At 45.2% G+C, this 23450-nt stretch overlaps 1 protein-coding gene across 1 annotated transcript; it reads left to right on the top strand.

Annotated features, from left to right (window-relative positions):
* Window positions 1-15309: 15309 nt before the first annotated feature.
* On the top strand, window positions 15310-23450 carry LOC121917534 (gap junction delta-2 protein-like). Its single transcript, XM_042443579.1, has 3 exons — window positions 15310-15411; window positions 19698-20169; window positions 23023-23450. Exons 1-3 carry the CDS (start codon window positions 15341-15343, stop codon window positions 23383-23385), a joined length of 906 nt encoding a protein of 301 aa, XP_042299513.1. The 5' UTR covers window positions 15310-15340; the 3' UTR covers window positions 23386-23450.

The raw sequence follows: 23450 nt of genomic DNA, 5'->3' as shown, positions 1-23450 counted from the left end.
GGTAGAAGCAGCTCTGGAGCTAAACGCAAAGCTCTGAACATTACTTTTTTATATGTGTCAAATACTGTAATGAAGTTTTGATCCTCAGCATCTTGTCTGTTCATACATAAGCCACTTGAAATTGCACTAACTCAGTGGATATGTGCTGCTACGTCAGTCAAAAATTGTGCTGCCTAGTAAATATTTGGCCGGCTTCTGTCCCAAGACTCGGCGTTCTTTGATGGCATCTAGAATAATTTGGCACCGGGCAGCTTTTGCAAATACCTGTTTGGAACTTCATGGTGACAATGCTACCGTTTACTCGGGTTGTTCTGAGCCATTGAACAAATATGTACAAGCAGGAAACAAGGGACCGTATTTCAATCCAGAAGCTCTGAAGACTGCCTTGTGTTGGCAGCCAAGTAATCACAGATGGAAGGGGAAATGCTCAGCTTTTAAATGCTGCTTTGCAACATTGGTGCCAGAGAAGTTCAGCATGATTCATTTAGGGTAGAGGTGGGCAAGTTAGGCCCTTCAGATGTTGCTGGACTGTACCTTTAAACCTCAAGAGTGGCTATGTCCATACCCTCCAATGGTCCCAGTTTGGTAGAGATGGCCCTGACTAATCCTCTGTTATCCCACTTTCTCAATTTTAAAATGTCCCAAGGTCTCTCTCTTCTTCCTATGTTCCTCTTTGACCTTAGTTTACTTCATTTATTGAAAACTCAGTACAAAGTGTTAAACTGTTTGCACTCAATTAATTCAGCAAGGAAGTGAGGAGAGAAGGGGGAAGAATCTGGCCCTTCCCAGTTGGCTCAGGCAAAAGCAAACTGCTGCAGTCTCTCCTAACTTGCGTGTTCTTTCCTATGAAAAACTTTTCCCATCCTGACCACACTTTGATCTTGCTTGGCCACAAGTGTCCCACTTTTCATCTGTGAAATTCTGGAGGCTGTGTATTTTTTCTGTTTAGTGTTGATTTGCACCGGTCACAGGGGATACCTCAAACCCAGCACTGGGCAAAGCGTAGCCTCTAGGCTTCATGTAGCCCCTGGATCCCACATCTGTGCTCTCACTGTGCAAATTAGATGCACTCTTAAGCTGGAAATTTGTGGGTCAGACCAAATTAGAATAGACCTATTCAAACAACTATTGAATAGAATCACAGAATCATAGAGTTGGAAGAGACCACAAGGGCCATAAGCAAAACCCACTGATTCAGTTGATTTAATTGGGACCAGCAACAGAATTCAGGTCCTTGGCCTTGCATGCATGTGCCAAATAAAGTGGCCTCCCTGATCCTCTCTGTGGGCAGTCCAGATGATGCATGGCCTAAACCCTGGATCTGGTGCAAACAGACCACCCGACCTCTGGCACATTCTTCAGAACTGGGGTATAACACCCTTAAACAGAGGTAAAATAATATATAGTGATTCATTGGTATCTGCAGGGGTTTGGTTCTAGGACCCCCATCCCCATGGATACCAAAATCCATGGATATTCAAATCCCATTAAATACAACAGCATAGTAAAATGGTGTCCCTTATATAAAATGGCAAAATCAAGGCTTGCTTTTTGGAATTTATTTTAAAAATACTTTCAAACTGTGGTTAGTTAAATCCATGGATAAGGAATCCGCGGATACAGAGGGCCGACTGTAGCATTTACTCCGAATCTTCTGGGAAGATCCAGAGAGTCCTCCATTATGACACTGGGTGACTATATGAAATGCGTCCCACTGAGCTGGCTGGCACATGTGCCACTGGTGCCAGTTGCTCACTCTGAGGTCTGAATGAGGTGTCCATCCATGTGATCAAAGCTGGGCACCTCATGCTGACCTCAAAGCAAAGCGACCTGTGGCAGCAGTGGATGCATCAGATACCTCAATGGGACATGTGTGTGAACAGTTGCCCTGGCATAGGAACGGTGGGTCAGGTAACAGCGGAAGTCATAGCAGTCACAAGTATCCTGGCCCATGTAGACAAGGCCCCAGTTTAACTCGGGGCTCAGCCCCAAGGCCTGTTTTCAGTGTCTTAGTCCCACTGTGAAGCAATACACATATTTCTGAACATGTGCAGAGTGCACTTCTAGCATCAGCTAGCCACAGCCAGCCTTTCTCTATATCCTGCATTTTGGGAATAGTGCTCCCAGAACAGAGATGGCCGAGTGAAAGGGACAGATCTTATGCCTTAGTACCTCTCCCTTTTTAATTTAACCACCGCGCTTACATTCGTTAACTCTAATTAGAAGACACATTTCCATCTATAGCCAAACTAATCCACTTTTGGGGCCCTCTTTAATCTCTGCTGATTGCAAGTTCACAAGAACGATTAACGGGTGTTAAGAAGGAAATAATCTGAGTTATGTGAATTAAAGGCTCCTTTATACAAGCAGAACATCTTTTCATGAATGGTACCGTTTCAGAGCTGAAAGGTTGAGTGCTCCACCATTAAAACTAAAAAAGCAAAAGCAAAATGTCTGTCTTGAACATAGGAGACTTTCACACGGGGAAATTTGGGGATTAAAAAGGCATTTTCCCAGGAAAGTAGTACAATCACAGCAAAGATTTTCACACACATCGTAATCTGGGAGAAGAACCAGGAATGCTCCAGCAACAAATCATCATCTGAGGAAGTAGACTGAAGTCTAGGAAAGCTCATGCTGCCAATTTCATTCTTTCAGTCTCAAAGGTGCTACAAGATCTCTCTACATACTGATGCTACAGACTAGCGCGGCTATATCTTTGAATTCTCTCTTGAACATATTTATTTATTCAACATATTTACAGCTCTCTCCAGGGCAGGTGCACAAAGGTCCAATGTAAACCCAAAATGTCTAAAATACTATAAATTGAAACAAACCAAACATGGTAAAACAGCCTTGGTGCCAGAAGGCACCGTTGCATTAGCAGATGTCTATGTGTGCAATACTAGATTTTACTCAAAAGATAGAGAAGAAAAAAGCATTTATGATATTTCTTAATGCATGATCATTACTAAATGGTTGACCATGTCTGACCAGCCTCAACGACAGACATTTCAAGGGGCTTAGCGGAGTCCCTTAAGTCCACCGGTCTCCCTATCTATTTGGGGATTTATGCAATAACTCTTGCCCCTTCTTTAAATGGCACAGATTTGCTTTTGCCAGGTTCCTGCGTCGTGCCAACCAACCTGCCCAGAAAGCTCTGCCACCTTCTCATCCTGGCCTAACCCCAAGGCACCTCTGTACTCCTCAAGAATGCCATGAGCTCATTTTGCTCAGATCTTCGAGTGCCTCGGTCAATATTGACTGTCCTTCGCACCCAGCACCCACCTCCCCTTCCCCTGCGTGCTTTTTTTTCTTGGAAACCACTCTGGGACAAGTAAAGATCCTTGCATGGCGCCACTGCGTGTGGGGAAAACAAAGTCTTGTTGACTTTCCCCCCTCCTCGGGCGGAGATTAAAGGTGCCCCGTTGTTTGAAGCCGGGTTAAATTTTGGACAGGAAACAGACCCCATCATCCTCATCGGGAAAACTATAAGCAAAAAGAAAAGGGCTTAGTTCAACCTTCCTCTTCCATTCCATACTTTAGCATGGAGAAGGAGATGGAGCTGGGTTCAAGTGTTACCTTGACCTAGGATTCGTTCTGTAGCATGAGACAAATTACGGAGTGTTCAAGGGCCTGCGGAGACCATACTCTCCACAACCCTCTCCCTATCTGGGGTGCATCTACACCTTAGAAATAATGCCTTTTGACAATGCTTTAAGTGCCATGACTTAATAATAATAATAATAATAATAATAATAATAATAATAATATTTATATTCCCTGCCTCTCCCTGTGGATTGAGGTGGGGTTACATCAATAGAAATAATACAATACAAGTATAAAAATAATAAAAATGTAAACAATAAAAGATTAGTATTGGTATTAATATTGATTCCATAAAATAGCTAGATCAATACCTATAGAATCCTGGGATTTGTAGCTTTGTGAGACGCCAGCCCTCTTCAGCAGAGAAGGCTGAAAGTCTTGTCAAACCACAAACCCTAGGATACCAAAGGATGGAGCTACAACACTTAAAGTGGTGTCAAAATGCATTATTTCTACAGTGTAGATACACAGTATAACAGCTTGCCTAAACCAGATGGCCTTAAGATGTGTTAGACCACAACTACTTTCCATTTCCTACATAGATATGTTGTTTGTATGCCTAACAAAGGTTAAATGAATGAAAATGAATGAATGATACGTTGTTTGGGGATGATGGGGATGTGAAGTCCAACACATGAAGAACACTTCAGGTCAGGAAGGTTGGAATCAGAAGACAGCTGCTTAGACATAGGTTGAAGTTTTATTTTTAAAAAATGTTATATTTTGTATTTTATAAATGCAATATTTTTTAAAGGGAAGAGAATGATCTCTTTCTATCTTCAGGAACTCACAGTTAGCTTTCATTTGCACAACCTGGCACACATTTTTCTCACATTGGAAGACCCCTGCTTATTCCCGGGGCCATGTTCCCGGGACACAAATGTGCGCCTGTGAATCAGGCAAGCCTATGAATGTCAGCACATGACATGATGGCAACTGATGGGGAAACTGGCCCGTCAGTCCTGGAACTTGCGTCCAGCTGCGTCTGTGCGATCACAGAAGGCCAAACCTGACATGACAGGCAGACCACAGATTTGACGTGGTTGGTGTCAACTGAACCAAACCAAAACAAACACAAAAATGAAAATAGCGGCTGCATGACGTTACTTTGGGATTCTGCAAAGAATGCTGTGGCACCTAAAGAATGAACTAGTTTTAGAATAGCTTGAGTTTTCACGGACCACAGTCCATGCAAGGCCAAGCCATAATAAACAAGTTTGTCTTCAAGGTGCCATGGGACTCTTGGGATGCTGCCACACTGCAGAATTAATGCAACTTGACATCACTTTAACTGCCATGGCCCAATGCTATGGAATTTGTAGTTTGTGGCAATGCCAGAGATCTCTGAAGGCTGAACATTTCACAGAACTGTAAGTCCCCAAATTCCAAAGCACTGACCCATGTCAGTTAAAGCAGTGTCAAACTGTATTAATTCCGCAGTTTACAAAAACTATAACACTCCTATCCCAAGGCCATGGCTGTATCCCATGGAACCCTGAAAGTTGTAGTTTCAGGAGGTGTTTGGAATTGTCCCAAACTATAAATCCCTTGATTCCGTTAAAAGTGAGATTAAAGTGTTATGACTGCTGTGTATAAGAGACCTTTACTTTTTTCGCTGTAACAGACCAACACTGCAAGTTTTGCAAATCCGGAATATGGGGAAGTGATATTTTCTTCCCCATCTATTACTTCTTGGGGTAAAAGATCCCAATGTCACACAACAACGACAACGACAAGAAATATGTTTTTGTGTGCATAGCTGCTTCCCTGTTGCTGAGCTAAAAAGAGCTTGGAGAGAGGGATACAGGTCAGATCCCATCTAGAAGCAAAGTTGCCTTCCCCAACTCAGCACCCCTCAAATGTGCTGGAATACAACCCCCATCATCCTCATCCAGTGTGGCAAATGCTGCCTCAGGATGATGGGAATTGGACTTTGAAGCAACCAATAATCCAATGGAGCTAGGCCAAACTATGCGTCGTTGGAAAAACGGTTGCACATTGTCCTCCCTTGTTCACCTCCATCCGTGCCTCCACACACATCCCCATCTCGCATCTTCCTCGGTTGTTTCTTTGTGCTTATTTTTAGCTTTTAACTCCCTGGGGGTAGGGACCTGTCAAGGCTTTTACTTGCAAAGCACTACATACTATGTGCGTGGGTGGCTGACACCATATAAACAAGCAAACCAACAAACCATCCAATGAAAATAAAAAACGGGAGATGAGAGAAGGCAGACTTGGTCTTGTTTTTAACTTTTTGTGGGGAGGGTTTCCTTGGCACTACACAGTTATAGCACGACGAGACCACTTTGACGTCCATTCCTGAATCCTACCAAACCCTGGGACTTATAGTTTAGCAAGGCACTAGCCGTTTCCGGCAAAGCATTCTAAACACTTGCCCCCAAATTGCAAACCTCGCAATTCCTTAGGATGTTGCTATGGCAGTTAAGATGGAATTATAGTGTTGTGACTGTGTAGTGTGAAAGAGACCTGGCTTACAGGAGAACCCTCTGAGAATCTAATGAAACCTATAACTCCCTCCCTTGAAAAATACTCATGAACCTACAAACATGGACAATTTATTTGATTCTATTGGATATCGACTTCCTTCATATGGACTGATGGTTGTCACTGATGATGATGTCCTTGCCTTCAAGTGGACTTTGATTTATGGTGACCCTATGAATGAAACATCTTTAAATGCCAGAGCCCTGCTCAGGTCTTGCAAACTCAGAGCAGCCATGGCTTCCTTAACTGAACCAATTTACCTGTAGTAGGATGCCCTCCCTCTATACCTTCTGCCTTCTGCTTTACATCTTTATTTTACTATACATAGCATTATCATCATTTCCAAAAATATTCTTCCAGACCAGTCCATATGAACACTTCAGCATCTGAGCACTTGAAACACATGTGCTCTTGAAAAATTAGCACTTTGAAAGACTAAATTTTTACTTTAAAATTGCCGGTAACTGGGAAAAGGCAGAGTATAAAGAAGAAAATCAAAGGGGTGAGTAAATAGGTAAGTAGTAAGTTCAGCTAATGCCTGCGTACGTCACATTCTGGCCATTGCAGAGTATGGTGTTTTCCAATGACCTTGTGTAATGACGAAAGTCCCTTCCCAAACAGGGTGACCAGGCACCCTCCTTTTCCAGGACATGCCCTACATTTCAGCCTTCTGTCCAGGAGGAATTTCAAAATGCCTTCCATTTTGAGAATGGCTAAGAAGCATGGATTTACATTTGGTTTTAAGTTTTGGTTTTGAAATGTCCTACATTTTCTTGAATGCCCTGCCTTTTGAGGTCCCTTATCCTCCTCCATTGTGGTTAGGGCATCTGGTCACCGTGTTCCCAAACCCACTTTTTAGCTGCTCCAGCCCACCCCAAAATCCCAGTTTACTGGCCAGAAGAGAGGAAGTAGTGGCAGAGAAGCATTTGGTTATGTTCCTGTAACTGGATGCAGAGCATCGATGTCATTTTCCTGGACCTCCAGAATCCCATAGCAGAGGAAACCTCATTGCTGTATGCCCAGCTATAGGTACATAGCTGGCATACCCTCAAACTATCCCTATTATAGCTGGCAGGGTTGAGAAGGTGGATTTTTCATAGTTCCTTTTGTATCTCTCCCAACCCAGGATCTTGGTGATCATGGACCCCCTGAAGCTCATACACAGACTTCTTAAAGCCAAAGACCTCAGGTTAAAGCGCCATCTTTAAAGGACACATTTGGCCTCTCCGCCTCAAAAAGGCACTACAAAACCCAGGGGCAACCTCCTCCACCTCGGAACGGTGGGCTCCTGGCCAGCAAACAAGGCAAACTCAACCCACTCCCTGGAGCCAGCTGGCAGGGACCGGGGCACTCCAGTCGCTAGACAAACATCGCTCTTGGCAAGCCGGGACCCAAGCAGCAGCGTTCCAGAAAGATGAATCAAAAGGCAAGGACTCAGCAGCCAAGAATCAGTCCTGTGCCTTTGCCAAAGAGGCCTGTGCCATCTAGATCTCATTGCTTTGAGTGGGTTTTTGTGGAACAGATTGGCATTCTTGTCTCCATAGGCAGGCGTTGCCCTTTGTGCCAACAAGCCCTCTTCAGCACTTGGAAAGTTACATGTTGAACGCAATTCACAAGTGTGGTTGTTAATTATTATAACTAAGAATAATTGGTTATTGTTATAGCCACATTTGTTAAAAATACTTATTTCTCATGGCAACCAAAATAGTTACCTTTAATTATTTGCTGAAAAGAAACCAAAGCCAGACAATATACAGCTTCCCATAAACTGTCATGATTTGTTAAGGACAGTCCCTCTCAATCCTTTGCTATCCTACTATCTCAGTTGCTTTTTTAAAAGTCCTGGTTTCTGTGTTCTCCTCCCACTACTTTCAGGGTGTCATGGTTTGAGCCTTGGACTATGACTCTGGAGATCAAGGTTCAATTCTATGCTCAACCGTGGAAACCCAACCTTGGGCAAGTCACACACTCTGAGCCCCAGAAAAACCTAGGATAGGTTCCCCTTAGTGTTGCCATAAGTCGGAAATGACTCAAAGACACACAGCAACAAATAAAATGGTGCCCATTTGGGATGAGGAGGAGAGATGTACCTGGCAGTGTCCAGCAGCTGTTGCAAATCCTGTGGAAAATAATTGTGCAAGGAGATACTAGATACCTCCTTGCATGGTGCCAGAAAACGGACTCACCCTCGCATAACCCCAGTTACACAAGTGTTATGCCACCAAGAGGCTTCTGACCTAAATCGCTGGAATTTTCTTTACCCTAAAGTTGTCGTCCAGTATAAACCTATTAGACCAACCAGAACTAAGGGTCTTACCTATGAATAAATAACTCCGCAGCTTGGGGGAACTTACTTTCTTTTTATTAAATTACAAACCATAGCCTTGCTGGCTGGGTTATTCTAAGAGCCATGGTTCCCAAAATGATCTCTCCCATGCTCTGAATGTGCGCAGGGTTGACCTGCAGTCTGAAATATAATTTCTGTAAAATAGGTTTCTTATTGAAATCTCTGAAATTTACACTAACAAAACAAGGATCGTCTTAACAAGTGGGGTGTCACAAGCCACTTCCCGACGCTTTCTCGCACCCCTTTTACTTTATTCCGACTTGAGTGGCTTCACCTTATGGTGCCATGAGGCCTTTTCAATCTGCTTAGAAAAGATAACAGGCCTATTTTAAATTGAAAAAGCACGCCAATCGCCTTCTCTCTACCCTTCCCTAGCGCAAACTTTCAAGCTCCTTTCCAGCCACCTGGGTTGGCCTTGGGTTCTTTGGAAATCTCAGGGCACTTCAGGTTCATTGGTAAAGATGGAAGGAAGTGAAAATATAATCCTCCTCTTGCCCCGGGTAACTCCCTGGACAAACAGCTCAGAACCCACCCAACATGAGCCTAAGAAGTGGGTCATGCCAGGCCTGGGCAGCCAGCCTCCTGCCACCTTCCCGTCTGCAAAGCAACACTGCTCAGGAGGAGGAGGAGGTCTTCCAAAGCAACCATAGCATTAGACAGGCTGAGGGCTGAGGTGGTCTTTTATCTGAAAGGAGGTCTGTGGACCCAATGAAATCCACCTGATCTAGTGCAGTGGTCCCCAAACTTTTTTGGGCTATCCTTTTCCTCTTGGGTGACAACCCTAGTGCCACCCAATGTTTTTGCAATGGAAAAAGGTCCTACTGCTGTCCACTTTCCACCACATCCCCACATTCTTCTCCATCTTATGACCCAGTCCACATTCTGCCATCCAAAACAGGCAGTAAAACCAAGAGGTTTATAGAGTTCCAGATGGATTTTGCTTGGGGTAGGACTGGATGACCTTTGGGGTCTCTTGCAACCCCCTAAGGCAGAAGACGAGAGCCATGGGCATAATGTTGTTATTCCCTGTCTTTCTGTTTGTGTTGCTGTTTCTGCCTCCCTGCATCATAAGGAGGGACCGTGTCCTGGGTTCTGGCTTGTGCATGTTTCTGATCTGCCCTTATTGACAAGGACATGGGAAGACTGGTGGGAGGGGGGAGTTCAAAAGGAGGGCAAGAGGAAGGAAGCTTAAGGGTGCTGCCACACAACTGTCATGATGGCTTGCCAGTGAGAAGATTGAGAAGGGTCCTGACCATCATGTCCACATGTGGGAAAGAGCACGTGGCCTGTCTTGGTCTCCATCTCAGTGTAGTTCTAGGCCTCCCCAAGAATGCTTTTGCTGACACACGTTATTACTATAGATAATGATGTAGCAGATGCTGCATGGCACAGAAGCATCCTTTTGCTGATGGGGGTCTTGTTTTCCCATACAGTGTTAGAACTGGACCCCCCAAACAAATTCTACCCAGACTATCCTTGGGTGGTGATCAAATTCAGGCCCCATCACTGGATATATGGGGTACCACAGATCAAGGCTGATGGAAAATGAACTTCCAAGGGTTATATAGTGCAGAAAGAAACAAAGAAAATCAATGCTCACAAGTGTGACCCATATCCTCCCCTCATTGCAATGGGACCTTTACAAACAGGTCAGTAATAGAAGACATTTCACTTCCCTAGTAAGTCCAAAGAAGCCACATTTGGGAGCTGTGTTCTCTGTGTGCGTAGACACACTTTCTTCCATTATAACAAAAGTGGAGAAGTGGTGAAAGAAAGAAAAAGTAATCCCAGGATGTATTTTGGAAGAAGCATTAAAATGGTGTCTAGAAGGTTTAAAATGTTATTGTCTACTTGTGCAAAGCTCAGCTGACCTGTTTCATTTCACGTGCCACAAACACGTGGCTGAAACTTGTTAAACTGCTCTTTCTTTTCTTGGGTGCAGGGACCTATTCTTATTCTTTCCATATTGTTTCTGTTATAATTTCTATAATAATAATTTTTTAAAATTAAAACAAAAGAAGTCATGCCCAGGGGCACAACAACTTCATTAACTGAGGTGTACCTGTAAAATGTATGCAAAGGTGTTTGCGCACAGTTTAGATGTGTCTGCAGAAGGAAGCGTTGCAAAGCTTTCATCAGACACTCCCTACAAGGACCCCCTTCGAATTAAGAACTGCCAGTTTGGGGTGACAGGATATTGGGCTCATCCCTCCTGCAAAACAATAAGAATGTGGATTTTGTGTCTGTAAGGGGAAGATTGAAAGCAGGACACAACTTCAGCCAATGATGATAAAACTGACTTGCGTTCCTTAGCAATGCAAGAGAATGATGTGCAAGTGCCCATTAGTCCACTGAGTGGCGCTATGGACATGCTGCTTGAAGAGCAGAGAGCATTTCCTTCTCTTTTGAATCTAAAGGACCAGTGAGGGTTAGATTGGATGAGACTGGGCATAATGGAGATAACTGTGAAGAAGCACAGATAAAGCATGGAACAGGTGAAGAGATGCTTGGGAAGCAATATGCTCCTTTCCCCACTCTCTACTAGTTTCACGACACTAAGTCTGATAAAGAGACCTGGAGAACTAAAAAATCTGCACATTTTTGTGACTCAATGATTGGTTCCAAACTCTGCGCACTGGATTTTTCCTCTCGTGAGATAGCATGTCTATCATCCCTGTCCCATTCTCTTTTAACTGATCTTTCTATGTCTCTTTGCAGCTGTTTATGTACCCAAGGGACCAAGGCACTACAAATAAAGGCGGATTACTGGACACCACCAAGATGGAAGCTAAACCTACTCCATCTGCAAAACCTCAGCCTCTAAGGAACAAAATAGGAAGGGAAGATGTCTACCTTGTCAAACTGATGCTCTCTATAGTTTGGCATTCTCATCCCACAGCCAGTTGTTTCTTGGATGTCCACAAACAGCACCTGTGTGTGAAGACACTTTCCAACCCGTGTTCCCCAATAACTGGTTTTGGGAGACATGTTTTTTTGCTCTTGGAGGTAAAATAGAAGCAGCATCACCAGAAGACCCATGAAGTCCTATCCTCTCTCTCCTGATCCAATCCCTCCTTTTAAAACCATAGATTTGGGGGGCTATCATGTCCTGCGGCAAAATGAATTCCACAGTAAAGTCGAGGCTTTCACAGCCAGCATCCATAGTTTTTTGTGGGTTTTTCGGTCTATGTGGCCATGTTCTAGAAGAGCTTATTCCTGACGTTTCACCAGCATCTGTGGCTGGCATCTTCAGAGAATCCCTATCCCTATTCTTTGGATGTTGTTTCTGCCCTCGGTACCCAATCTCCTGTTAAAGAAATAATGCTTTGGAATACATCATAACTGAGGTATATCTGTATCTCACTGATACAATATCCTCTTTTACTTGCCATCCTCTATGTTGCAGAGACCACACTTTGTCACTTTTCCTAGCTGGGGAAGTCCACCAAAGTCTGGGTCAGCCGAGATCACCTTTCCTGCCTCTTCTGCTCCTCTATATAATCTTGCTTTCTTTTTCTCCCTCCTTCTCTTATGGGTGCAATATTATAAAAGTAGCAACTATAAAGAAAATGGGAGAAATTAGCACTGGGGTTCAACAGATTTGCTCAGTCTTCTCTCACTACTGCTGGGAAAAGCGCAACCGCTGCCACGGTGCGCCAACAGGACTCCAGCCGTGGTCTGCTGGCGCAAGATGGAAAGCTGGCATCCATCTCTACTAGACAGCTTGGCATAAGGTGCTGCCCTGAGCCATAGCACTGAATGGAGGTGTGCAAGAGAGCCCTTGCTTTCTGGCAGCAGGCAAAGGACCTGAAGGAAAGAATGATACAAGTGTGCGTCTGTGCAATGCGTGCAGAGGCTTAGTTTTCAAGGACTGCAGCATGGCTGTGTGTATGTGTGTGTGTCATGGCTGCTGTTGCTGCTGGACCTTGGCAAGCGGTGCAGAAGAAGAGGGACTGCAGTGTGGCGGGGAGCTGGTTGTGAGAGAAAGCGCAACTGCTGGGAGGGCATTTTTTAAAGAGTGTCTATTCTCCCATGGAAAAGATTCAGGAAGCTTTTCCTTTATATACAATCCTGGCATTCAAATTGTATTGCAAGCGATTTTTGTTGTTGAGAAAGTCAATGCAGAACTGCAAATCCATTTGTGTATGTGTGTGTGTGCCTCCAAGTCACCTGTCAACTTATAGCAAACCCATCAATTTTATAGGGTTTTCTTAGGATACATATCCAGAGAAGCTGCGTTGGCCGTGCGGCAAAATACAGCTGGCCCTCTGTATCCACAGATCCTTTGCCCACAGATTCAACTGTCCACGGCCTGAAAATATTCAGATCAATAAATTCCCAAAAGCAAAGCTTGCTTTTGCTATTTTATGAGCTTCCAAGGATCTGGGTTTGGAAAAGATATATATTCAGGGATTATTTCGATTTTGGATCCTCGCTCATTTCGAAGGAGGCATCAAAATGGGTGGGAATGATGCCCTTCCCTGATTCAGTTGTACGGCGTTCATTCATTTCTCTCTGCTGAGTGCCCACAAGCCAAGATCATTTAAAAGGCATTTTTTAAAATGAGGCATTTTAAAGTCATCATTGTGTGTCTATATAAACACACAACAGAGACTTTAAAAAATGCCTTGGTTGCTGGCATCCCCTTCCATTGCCAAAACAAGCCGTGGTTTAGATGCACCCCAGATGTGTTGGGATTGTGTGTTGCAAGGTGATGGATGCATTTCTGTGGCGGGAGAGGAAGGGAAGGAGACCTTGCATGCAGCAATGCAGCACAGAGGCAGTTGTGTATGTTTCTGTTGGGAAGCTGCATTCGTTTTTTCCAGCCGGTTTTCCAGTTCTGCAACATAGATGTCACCCCAAAACCCTTGGGAATCCCCTAATCCTTGGCCTGCTTCTGCAATAACCTGATTGATATCCAATTGATATAGAGGGACTCCGCAACCTCTGTGTGTGTGTGTGTGTGTGTGTGTGGTGTGTGTTAGAGACTGCAGCAATGAATGCAGCTGAAATGCTGCAAAAGGGGTGTGAGTGTTCATGGGCAGATACAACAATCTCTTTCTCTGGCAATAAGGAAGATGGGGACAATAAGCATAAAATCATGATGCTGGTGCAAACAGCAGCAGCCCAGTATGTATTTAATCCACATGCAAGATAGGATTACACTCACTTTTACACTACACTATATAAACGATATATAGCTCTCGCTCTCTTCTCTGGTTTTACATATAGTGATAGCTATATCTATTAGGTGATATATATATATATATACATACACACACACACACACAGAGCAATATATATATATGCATGTGTATAAACACACACACACACAAACATGTGTATAAATACACAGACACAGACATATATAAAACAATGGCCTGTTACAGACTGCCAAAATAAAGCTGCTTGGGGTCTCTTTGGAGGTATGCTGTTTAAATGATACATGCATCCTAAGAATCCGGAAGCTGCACCAAAACTGCACTCCAGTGCTTAGGAATGGAGTGTGGCTTTGGCGCGACCTCCAGACTCTTAGGACCCATCCATCATTTAAATAGCATACCTCCAAAGAGACCCCAAGCAGCTTTATTTTGGCAGTCTGTAACAGGCCAATGAGAGCCATTCTGGTGTATTCAGTTGACCGCTGGACTAGGACTCTAGAGACCAGGGTTTGGATCCTGCCTTGACCATAGAAACCCACTTGGTGACCCTGGGCAAGTCACACTCTCTCAGCCTCAGATGGCAATGGCAAACTCCCTTTGAATAAATCTTGCCACAAAAACCCTATTATAAAAAGGCTGCCCAATGTTGGGTGGCAGATGGAGGGTCTCTGTCTGGTCTGGCCATAGAGATAGACACACTCACACAGAGGCTCACAAACACAGGCACAGAGACACACACTCACACCCACCCACCCACACACACACACACACACACACACAAGCACAGAAACTCTTACTCACACACAGGCACACCATACATACACACATACACACACAGAGGCACAGGAAGTCACATCTACACCCATACACACACACAGGTACAGACACAGACACACACAGAAGCACAGAAACTCACACTCAGGCACAGAGACATAAGAGAGAGACACACTCACACACCCCGTGAGAGAGACTCTCACACCCACAGATGCACAGAAACTCACACTCACACATAGGCACAGAGGGACAGACACACTCACACAAACACAGGCACAGCAGAGACACTCGCACTCAGACAGAGAGACATAGGGATAGACACACTTAGGCACAGAGACTCACACTCACACCCATCCACAGAGCGAGAGAGAGAGAGATGCAGAGATAGAGACACTCACACACACACACAGCCGCGTGCCTTGCACTTAATCCGTCCCCTTCCACCACTCCCCCCCCCCACACACACCACACACACACACACACAACCTCCTCCTCTTACTCCTCTTTCCCTCCTCCTCTGCTTCCTTTGGCTGCCCTTGATCAGCCAGGTGAACAGAGAGAGCGCCCAGACCCTAAAGGAAAGGAAGAAAGGAAGAAGAGAGAAAGAAAAAGAAAGAAAGGCTGCCTCTTTCTCTGCTTCTCCAGATGCAGGGATGACTGCGGGGGTCTCTGCGGATGCCCCTGCCAGCCTCCATCCTTCCTCCTCCTCCTCCTCCTTCTTCTCCTCCTCCTTTCCTCCTCCTTCTCCCTTCCCTTCTTCCTGATGGCGAGGAGGGCAGCCTGAGGGCCAGCCAGGGAAGAGGAGGAGGAGGAGCGAGGAAGAGGAGGAGGAAGGGGGCCCCTGGGCTGCTGCTGCTGCTCCTAGTATTAGGACTGCCATCCCCATCATCCCTGGTCGGAGGCGCCTTCGGATGCAGGGAGAGCCGCCCAGCCCTTCGGAGCGATGGGAGAGTGGACCATCCTGGAAAGGCTGCTGGAGGCTGCGGTCCAACAGCATTCCACCATGATAGGCAGGTGGGTCCCAAAGAGGAGGCATGGATGGAGGGATGGATGCATGCAGCCACACGGGAGGGATAACCCGGATTGGCCCCGCTTTATAACTCTGTCTGGCTCAAGGCTATGGAATTCTGGGAGTTGGTTGTGGGCCCGGGGGAAGGCCAACTAGGGCTTGATGTTTCCAGCAAGTTTCCAGCTCTTCTTGGGGCATGCCTTCCATTCTTTTCTGGCAGGGTCCTCCATTTGGAGGACACCTGGCCAGCCTGAGTAGGAAGGAGATGGGAGCCCCTCTTGTTTGAGCATGTCCTCCATTTGGGCATGGAGGACCTCTGATCAGCTGCTGGGTGGGAAGATGGGGGGTCCCCTTTTATTTGGGCATGCCCTCCATTTCTCCCTTTTGGAGCTCCTTCTGGTTGGTCACCCAGAGGAGAAAGAGCCATGGATTTATATTGATATAAATATATACATCAGTGTGTGTGTGGAATATTTGTAATAACATGTGTATTTGTTTTAAATAAATATAAATATAAAGCCCTTTCCAAAACTCTAGGCATCTAGGATCTGGCAGGTGCAGCTTGTCCTCTGGAGGGAAAAGGAGTGGAGAGGGAAGCTGCACCTGTGGAAATGCCCTGCTGCTTGGCATCTGAAAACACTTCCCCTGTTTTGCTCCTTTTCCCCTTGAACAAGCTGGATTCCCAGTTATTTCCTCACTACTACTACTACTACTACTACTACTAGTACTGCCACCCCCCTTTGCTCTTTTGCTGTGTGCCTTCAAGTCATTCCCGACTCATAGCACCCCTACCATGGCAAGATTTCATTGAATCGTACAGAGTTGAAGGAGACCCCAAGGGCTCTCCAGTCCAAACCCATTCTGCCATGCAGGAATTCATAGTCAAAGCACCCCTGACAGGTAGTGCTTAAAAGCCTCCAAAGGGGACTCCACATTCTGAGGCTGAGAGAGTGTGCCTGGTCCTAGGTCACCCATTGGGTTTGTATGGCTGAGTAGGAAATCAAACCCTGGTCTCCAGAGCCATGCTCCAACACTCAAAGCCCTATACCAGGCACCACATCTCTTTCTCTTCTTATATGAAGGGTATAGGTGCTGTCATTTCTTCCACCTCTCCAATAATTTTGAAAGTCTGGAGCCACAAGCCCCTAGCAGGATGCGCATTCCTGCGGACATCCAGCCATGCGTTACAGATGCTTCTTTGCAGAGCGAATGAGGGTATGGTCTAGTGGTCGGAGGTGCCGGCAATGCAGTAGTCGCTTCTGTCACTGGGCAAAATGCTTTGGTTTGTGAAGGTTAGGAATCTTCCTCTCCTCTCGCTCTGCCTCCGCTACCTCATGGTTACCCAAAAATGAGGACTTTTGCTCCACATTAAAGACTAGCAGATTTATAATGCCATAAGCATTCATCGACTAAAATCCAAAGCATCAGATACATACAGTGTTACTCTCAGTTGCTGGGTGTATATCTACTATCGCTTCTTCTTTGTGTATAGGCATATATTTAGACAGAAACATGCATAGGTGTTCATAGTCATTCATATATTCATAGATGTAGAGAGAAACAGGCGCTCATATTCATTCATATATTCATCGCCCTGTCCTCAATTGGCAGCTTTCTTTCTTTCTTTCACATGTACAGGCATGTACTGTATAATGTTTCCCACTGCATGCCTAGGTATATATGTTCCTTCTTCCAAAAGGTAACATTCCCTGTGTCTGTTGAAGTGGCCTAATTCCCAAAAGCTTATGCCGTCACAATTCCGGATTCCACAAAACTCTTGGTTGTTGCAGATTTGTTAGCTATTTTGCTTTTTAAAAATATGTGTTTATTTGGTGCAACAGTTCAACACAGCAACTCATCTAGCAGCTTTGTTTATATCTAACTATCTGTATCTATAACATTTATCCTAAACTGATGACAAGGAAGCCATGCTGGCCAGGGAGGGATGATGGGAGCTGTAGTTAATGCACATCCAGAGGACAACAAGTTAAGGAACGCTGCCACAAGTTGGTGCAGCCAGGGAAAGCTGGTAGGGTGATGCTCGCTGGAAACTTTTAAGCTCCTTCCAGTCTAGATTTACTTTGACAGCCTGGTTCTTTTTTCCCTTTAAAATATGGGATGGGAAAGTCTGCCCTCCCTAATCCTCAGCTCTTCCAGATTCCTCAGGTGGCCCTTTTTCTGGCCAGAAGGAAGGTGTATGTGAACTGTGTCTCCTAGAAGCATCCAGCAGAAGAGATTTGTCCTTTACCAGAAGTAAGGACAAATCCCCCAGCAAGGAAATAGCCCCAGCAGTACCCCTTCCCAGGGCTTGGCAGTAACTGGGGGAGAAGGTTTAGATGGTGCACAGGGGCAACCCACGCAGAAGAAGACATATAGGCATGTATCCATATTACTCAATTTACGTATGTACATGTCACCAATAGCAGTCCTGCTAGAGAAAAGTGGAGGGAAAAGATGAATTATTTGAGCATGTACAGTGTCTTCCACACCACACTTTCCAACACAACCAAAAAGCTGAAAGAGTATAATATATGGAGCGGGGGAAGAGAAGAACGCTTGGGCATTGATATGTCCTTCCGGCAACTTTTAAGACAATAGCACACTTTTTGTGTGGCTGGCATCTTCAGAGAATGCTGGCATGGAAGAGAGTTGGATACACACACACACTGTGTGACCCTGGGTAGGGAGAAGTGATTTCCATGTTAATCTGTGTATTGTTCTGTTGTTCTGTGTATTGTATTGTTCTGTTGCTGGAACTGCATTCCATGTTGTTGGAATGCAGTGTCCATAATCCTTCAGCAATGGCTGTGCTGGCTAAGGCTGATGGGAACTGCAGGCCAAAAACAGCTGGAATGACATTGCTCACCGCTACTATGGGGGAAGTTATTTAGGAGTAACCTCAAGAAGTCCTTCCATCTCTCCTTTGGCCATCCTACTGACTGAACACACGCTGACACACATATTGCTATGGTGCTTGGTCTCTGTTGCCTCCCTGTCTTCTGATTTCTAGGACCCCGCTGTCATTGATAGGGAGACTGTAGCACCCACACTAATTCAGGAAGGAAGGCATCCAAGCAGCAGCAGTAGGGAGTGACGGGGAGAAAAGAGGGTCAGCATGGCTGGTCAAAGTGGTTTAAGAGGCAGACACTGCAGTCAAGACGGGGCAGAGAGGATCAGTCAAGTGTGCAATAGACCCAGGGAGGGCAAAAGGCAACCAATAGGAATGAAGTGATAGGGCACAAGTGGTTTTGACTGCAGCTCCCATCATCCCTCACCATTTGATATAGGTTAGAGCTGATATGCCCCAAAACATCAGGAGGACTAAAGCTGTTCATTGCTGAAGCAGGGGGAAGACTGAGTGTGTTCATACTAAGATGGATTGAGTTAGAGAAAGTGGAAAAGAGAAGAATGAAAGATGGGAAGGCCCTCCAATAACTTTCTCTAACCTAATGTTCTCCACAGGTTATAGGCTATAACTCCTTTTATCCTTACTTGTTATCCATGCTGTCTGGTGGGAGTTGTAGTCTAAAATCTTGCAAAGGGGATTGCTTAGGAACATTCATGCTGGTCTTCTGACAAATGGTCCATCCATGGCAGCATCTCGTCTAGAAGAGCAACCAACCTGAGATGCTGCAGCAGAGGTCCCTGGACTGTCATTGGCACATCCTTTCCTCTAGTTATTCTCAGTTGCTTCGGTCCTAGGAGGGTGCCACCCTTTGACATTCTTGGGCAAAGCCTGCTTCTGAGGCCTGCCCACTTCTTTTAATTTCCTCCTGCCCTGTCATTCTGAGCAATGCCAAGTTCATTCACTGACCACTTTTCGGACAAGTGCTGTCACCCAACGTGGCATACATCAACTAAAAAAGTGATGGCTGGGAGCTGGTGTCTCCTCTGTCAGCAAAGCAATAAAACTTCTCTGAGTTTGAGCGTGATCTTTAAAGGATCAATCTAAGCTGCTGAATCTATTGGATAGGGTGGGAATTGATAGCTCCTTTAATATTTGGATTACAAACTGGAGTAGGTTCACCACCCCACCCACCTGGTTGCCACTGTTTCTTTGGACTTGAACACTGGCTAGCCGATCTTGCTCCTTTGGCCAACGATGGGTCAAAATGCTCCTTCTTCAAGCCAAGCCACCTTTCTGGTATGAAGTGGAAGTGAGGTCTCTCCTGCTTCTCCTTCTCCAGTGGATAAATGTAGTCAGGTTGGTGTCTCCCTTGAAATGATGTTACTCCTGGGATGCAGGAAGGAAGTTCTTTTCTCACCTTACTCTTTTCCTTGCTGTTTCTAGGATCCTGCTGACGGTGGTGGTGATCTTCCGCATTTTGATAGTGGCCATTGTAGGAGAGACAGTTTACGAGGACGAGCAGACTATGTTCATGTGTAACACGCTGCAGCCGGGCTGCAACCAGGCCTGCTATGACAAGGCCTTCCCCATTTCGCACATACGCTACTGGGTCTTCCAGATTATCCTGGTGTGCACCCCCAGCCTCTGCTTCATCACTTACTCGGTGCACCAGTCAGCAAAGCAGCGGGACCGACGGTATTCCTTCCTCTACCCACTACCGGAAAAAGACTGTGCCCGTGATGGGGGCAAGAAGGTAAAGAACGTCAATGGTATCTTGGTGCAGAATCCTGATGGCTTGTCCAAGGAGGAACCCGACTGCCTGGAGGTGAAGGAAATCCCCAACACCCCCTTGCGGCCGCCCAAGAGCTCCAAGGTCAAGCGCCAAGAGGGCATCTCCCGCTTCTACATCATCCAGGTATATCTTTTGTCAAATGTTGATCATGATGCTGGGGTTCGCCTCCAGATGCTTGGGACTTTTGACTTCCAGAATCCCTTACAATTGGCTACGGTGTTTGAGTTTTCTGGTACAAAATATTTGGTGGTCCAAGAGTTGAGAACCCTTTCTAATTTGTTAGATGTTCAGTGTCTGGATTTCCAAGGGAAAGTTTAGAATCCACTGAGAAGAGGAAACGATACTTAAGCCATCAGTGCATTGCTGTAGTAAGGTCATTGCTGTTCTACCTTATGTCAATAGTCACATGTATTTACTACATCACCTGGCAAAGTACAGCCGGACTTTCATATTTTTGGGGGATCCGTTCTGGGACACACACCCTGAGGATATGAAAAAAATGCAGGACCTTAAATCCTGGTGTCCCTAATGTTGGCACAACATGTGTCACAAATGGGGGCAACAAGGCTTACCAACTGTGGATATGCAAATCCACAGGTGGCAAGCCCATGGATGGCAAGGTCCCCTGTGTGCTCCAAGGGGTTTTCTTGGCAAGTATTTTCTGAGGGGGATTGCCATGCTCTGAGGCTGAGAGACTGTGACTTGACCAGGGTCACCCCATGGGCTTCCATGGCCAAGGAGGGCTTCGAAACCTGGTCTCCAATGCTCAGTCCAATGCTCAAACCACTAAACCACACTGGCTCTCATTGGCAGTTTAGGGAGCGGTATTTGAAATTCTTCATCAGAGAGCTCTAGTGCCTCTCCAAACTACAGATTCCAGGACTCCATAGGATGCAGCAATGCATTTGAAGTGGAATCATAGCACTATAAATTTATAAAGTATGAAAAGCAACCCAGGTGTCAAGGGAAAAATATAACTGAAGATGGAGCATTTCAGCACGAGGTACAGCTCCAAATGAGTCTTTTCATTCAGTGCTAAGCAAAGGGGCCAGTGAAGACCCAGTCCCATTCTTATTTTTTAATTATTAGCCCATCTTTCTCCTAGTTTGGGGCTCAAGGCAGCTTCCAACAGTTATAACAAACATGGTTAAAATCCATACCATACCAACATTAAAGTATAAGTAAATTATCAAAAGGGGGAAAAACCGTTAAAGTGAAAAACATAAAAAACACAAATAAAGTACAAAACCTATTCCCCTTAAATAATAAAATATGAAAGGCCTGCTGGAAGAAAAAGGTCTTCACCTGGAGTTGGAAAGATAGTAAGGAGGGTGCCAGTCTAACCTTTTTGGGAAGGGAGTACTAGCGCTGGGGGCAGCTACCAAGAAGTTCCCAAGAGATATAGTATGAGGATGGTGGGAGGGAGAATATGACCATCCTAGCAAAACACAGGCAAGTTCATATGGGGAAAATGCAGATAATTGTAGCCCTTTCACAGCACTTAGGAATCTCTTAGCACACTTTCTAGGATCATGGGGTTCATAGAGCAAAGCAGAGCTTGGGAACATTACTTTTGGTGACTAAAAGTCCCAGAATCCTTGACATTAGCATGGCTGCTTAATAAACTTGCTGGGGGATTCTAGGGGTTGTAATCCCTCCATGTTGCTGGAGCAAGGCCTTGGGAAACAGTCATGTTGATTCAACACGGCTGCAGTTAACTTGCTTTTAGGGGTGCAATTTGAGGTGACAAGATTCAGTACCCCAAGTTGTCCCTAAGGGCCCTAGTGCACTACACTGTCATAGTGCTATTGTTCCACTTTAGTTTAGTGAAGCCCAAGAGCTCTTTGGATGAGAATTCAAAATGTTCCTCCCTAAACTGCAAATCCTAGGATTCCATTTGATGATGTTGCTGTGGAAGTTAAAGTGGAATAATAGTGCTATAACAGTACAGTATTGTGTAATAGAGCCCTAAATCATCTTACCTCAAATCAATACAGGTTGAGTCTCCTGTAACTGAAATGCTTGGGACCAAAAGTGTTTTGGATTTTGCAGTATCTGTATATACATAAAACCTTGGAGATGGGGCCCAAGTCTAAACATGAAGTTCACTTACGTTTCATAAATACCTTATACACATAACCTGAAGATAATTTTATAAACAATTTATTGTTCGTGAAACAAAATCTGTGTGTATTGGACCATCAGAAAGCATAGGTGTCACTATCTCAGCCACTCATGTGGACAGTTTTAGGGTTTGGAGTATTTAGGATTTCAGAATTCCAGACAAGGGAGATGCAAACTGTACTTATTATTCTATTCAGGCTGGCCTTTCTCTAAATTTCAGTCACAATGCCCATGACTTTCTTTCCCCCCTCTTTATCCCACAATTTATTATAGCTTTAACAAAAGACTACAATTCTTCTAAATGAAACCAGAACCGGAATACATCAAAAAGTCAATACAAACTGCAAAACACAGGCTATACTCAGTGCAACAAATAACAAACAATTAAGGAAAAACAGACAAGCCTTAATGTGCAAATAAGCAAATCCCCAGCTAATGATTATAGTGGGTATATGATTCCCTGTGCCTATACCTTCCAAGTAGTTGGTTCACCCAAACAGCTCCTTTGTGTCCACAAAATGCCAGCTTAGGTACCCAAACAGCTTGCTTTTATTGCCAGGTTGCAGCTCAAGTATCTTGAGCTACATCAAGAAATACTAAATATTTTGGTTTCCCCAAGTTATTCACATAAACCAAGAGTGGGCAACTGTGGTCCTCCAGATGTTTTCACACTCCAGCTTCCATAATTCCTCTTCATTGACAATCTATACAATAGCCAGGACTGATAGACACTGGCTTGAAAACATCTAAAGGAACATAGCTGCCCACCCCTTGTATAAACTCTTTGCTATTCCAGTGGCATCTGAATTTTAAGGATTTCAAATGCTTGGCCTCTCTCTCCCGCTACTTCAGGTAGTTTTCCGCAATGCCTTGGAGATTGGTTTCCTAGCAGGACAGTACTTCCTGTATGGGTTCAATGTGCCAGCTATCTTTGAATGCGACCGCTACCCGTGCGTGAAAGAGGTGGAGTGCTACGTCTCCCGCCCCACCGAGAAAACTGTCTTCTTGGTCTTCATGTTTGCCGTGAGTGGGATCTGTGTCCTCCTGAACCTGGCTGAGCTCAACCACCTCGGCTGGCGCAAGATCAAGACGGCCATCCGGGGAGTACAGGCCAGACGGAAATCCATCTGCGAGGTGCGCAAGAAGGACATCTCCTCGCTGGCCCAAGTGCCTACGCTCGGACGGACACAGTCGAGTGAGTCTGCCTACGTTTGAGTTTTGTCAAATCCCGTGAGGGAACGGGGGTCTTGTCAGCGGGTCTTGATTTCGCCCGTGCAAAA

The sequence above is a fragment of the Sceloporus undulatus genome, unplaced genomic scaffold, assembly GCF_019175285.1.
Source record: "Sceloporus undulatus isolate JIND9_A2432 ecotype Alabama unplaced genomic scaffold, SceUnd_v1.1 scaffold_23, whole genome shotgun sequence".
In the NCBI taxonomy this organism is placed as follows: domain Eukaryota; kingdom Metazoa; phylum Chordata; class Lepidosauria; order Squamata; family Phrynosomatidae; genus Sceloporus; species Sceloporus undulatus.
Note: the sequence above shows the minus strand (reverse complement) of the source record. Positions and strands in the feature narration are given on the sequence as shown.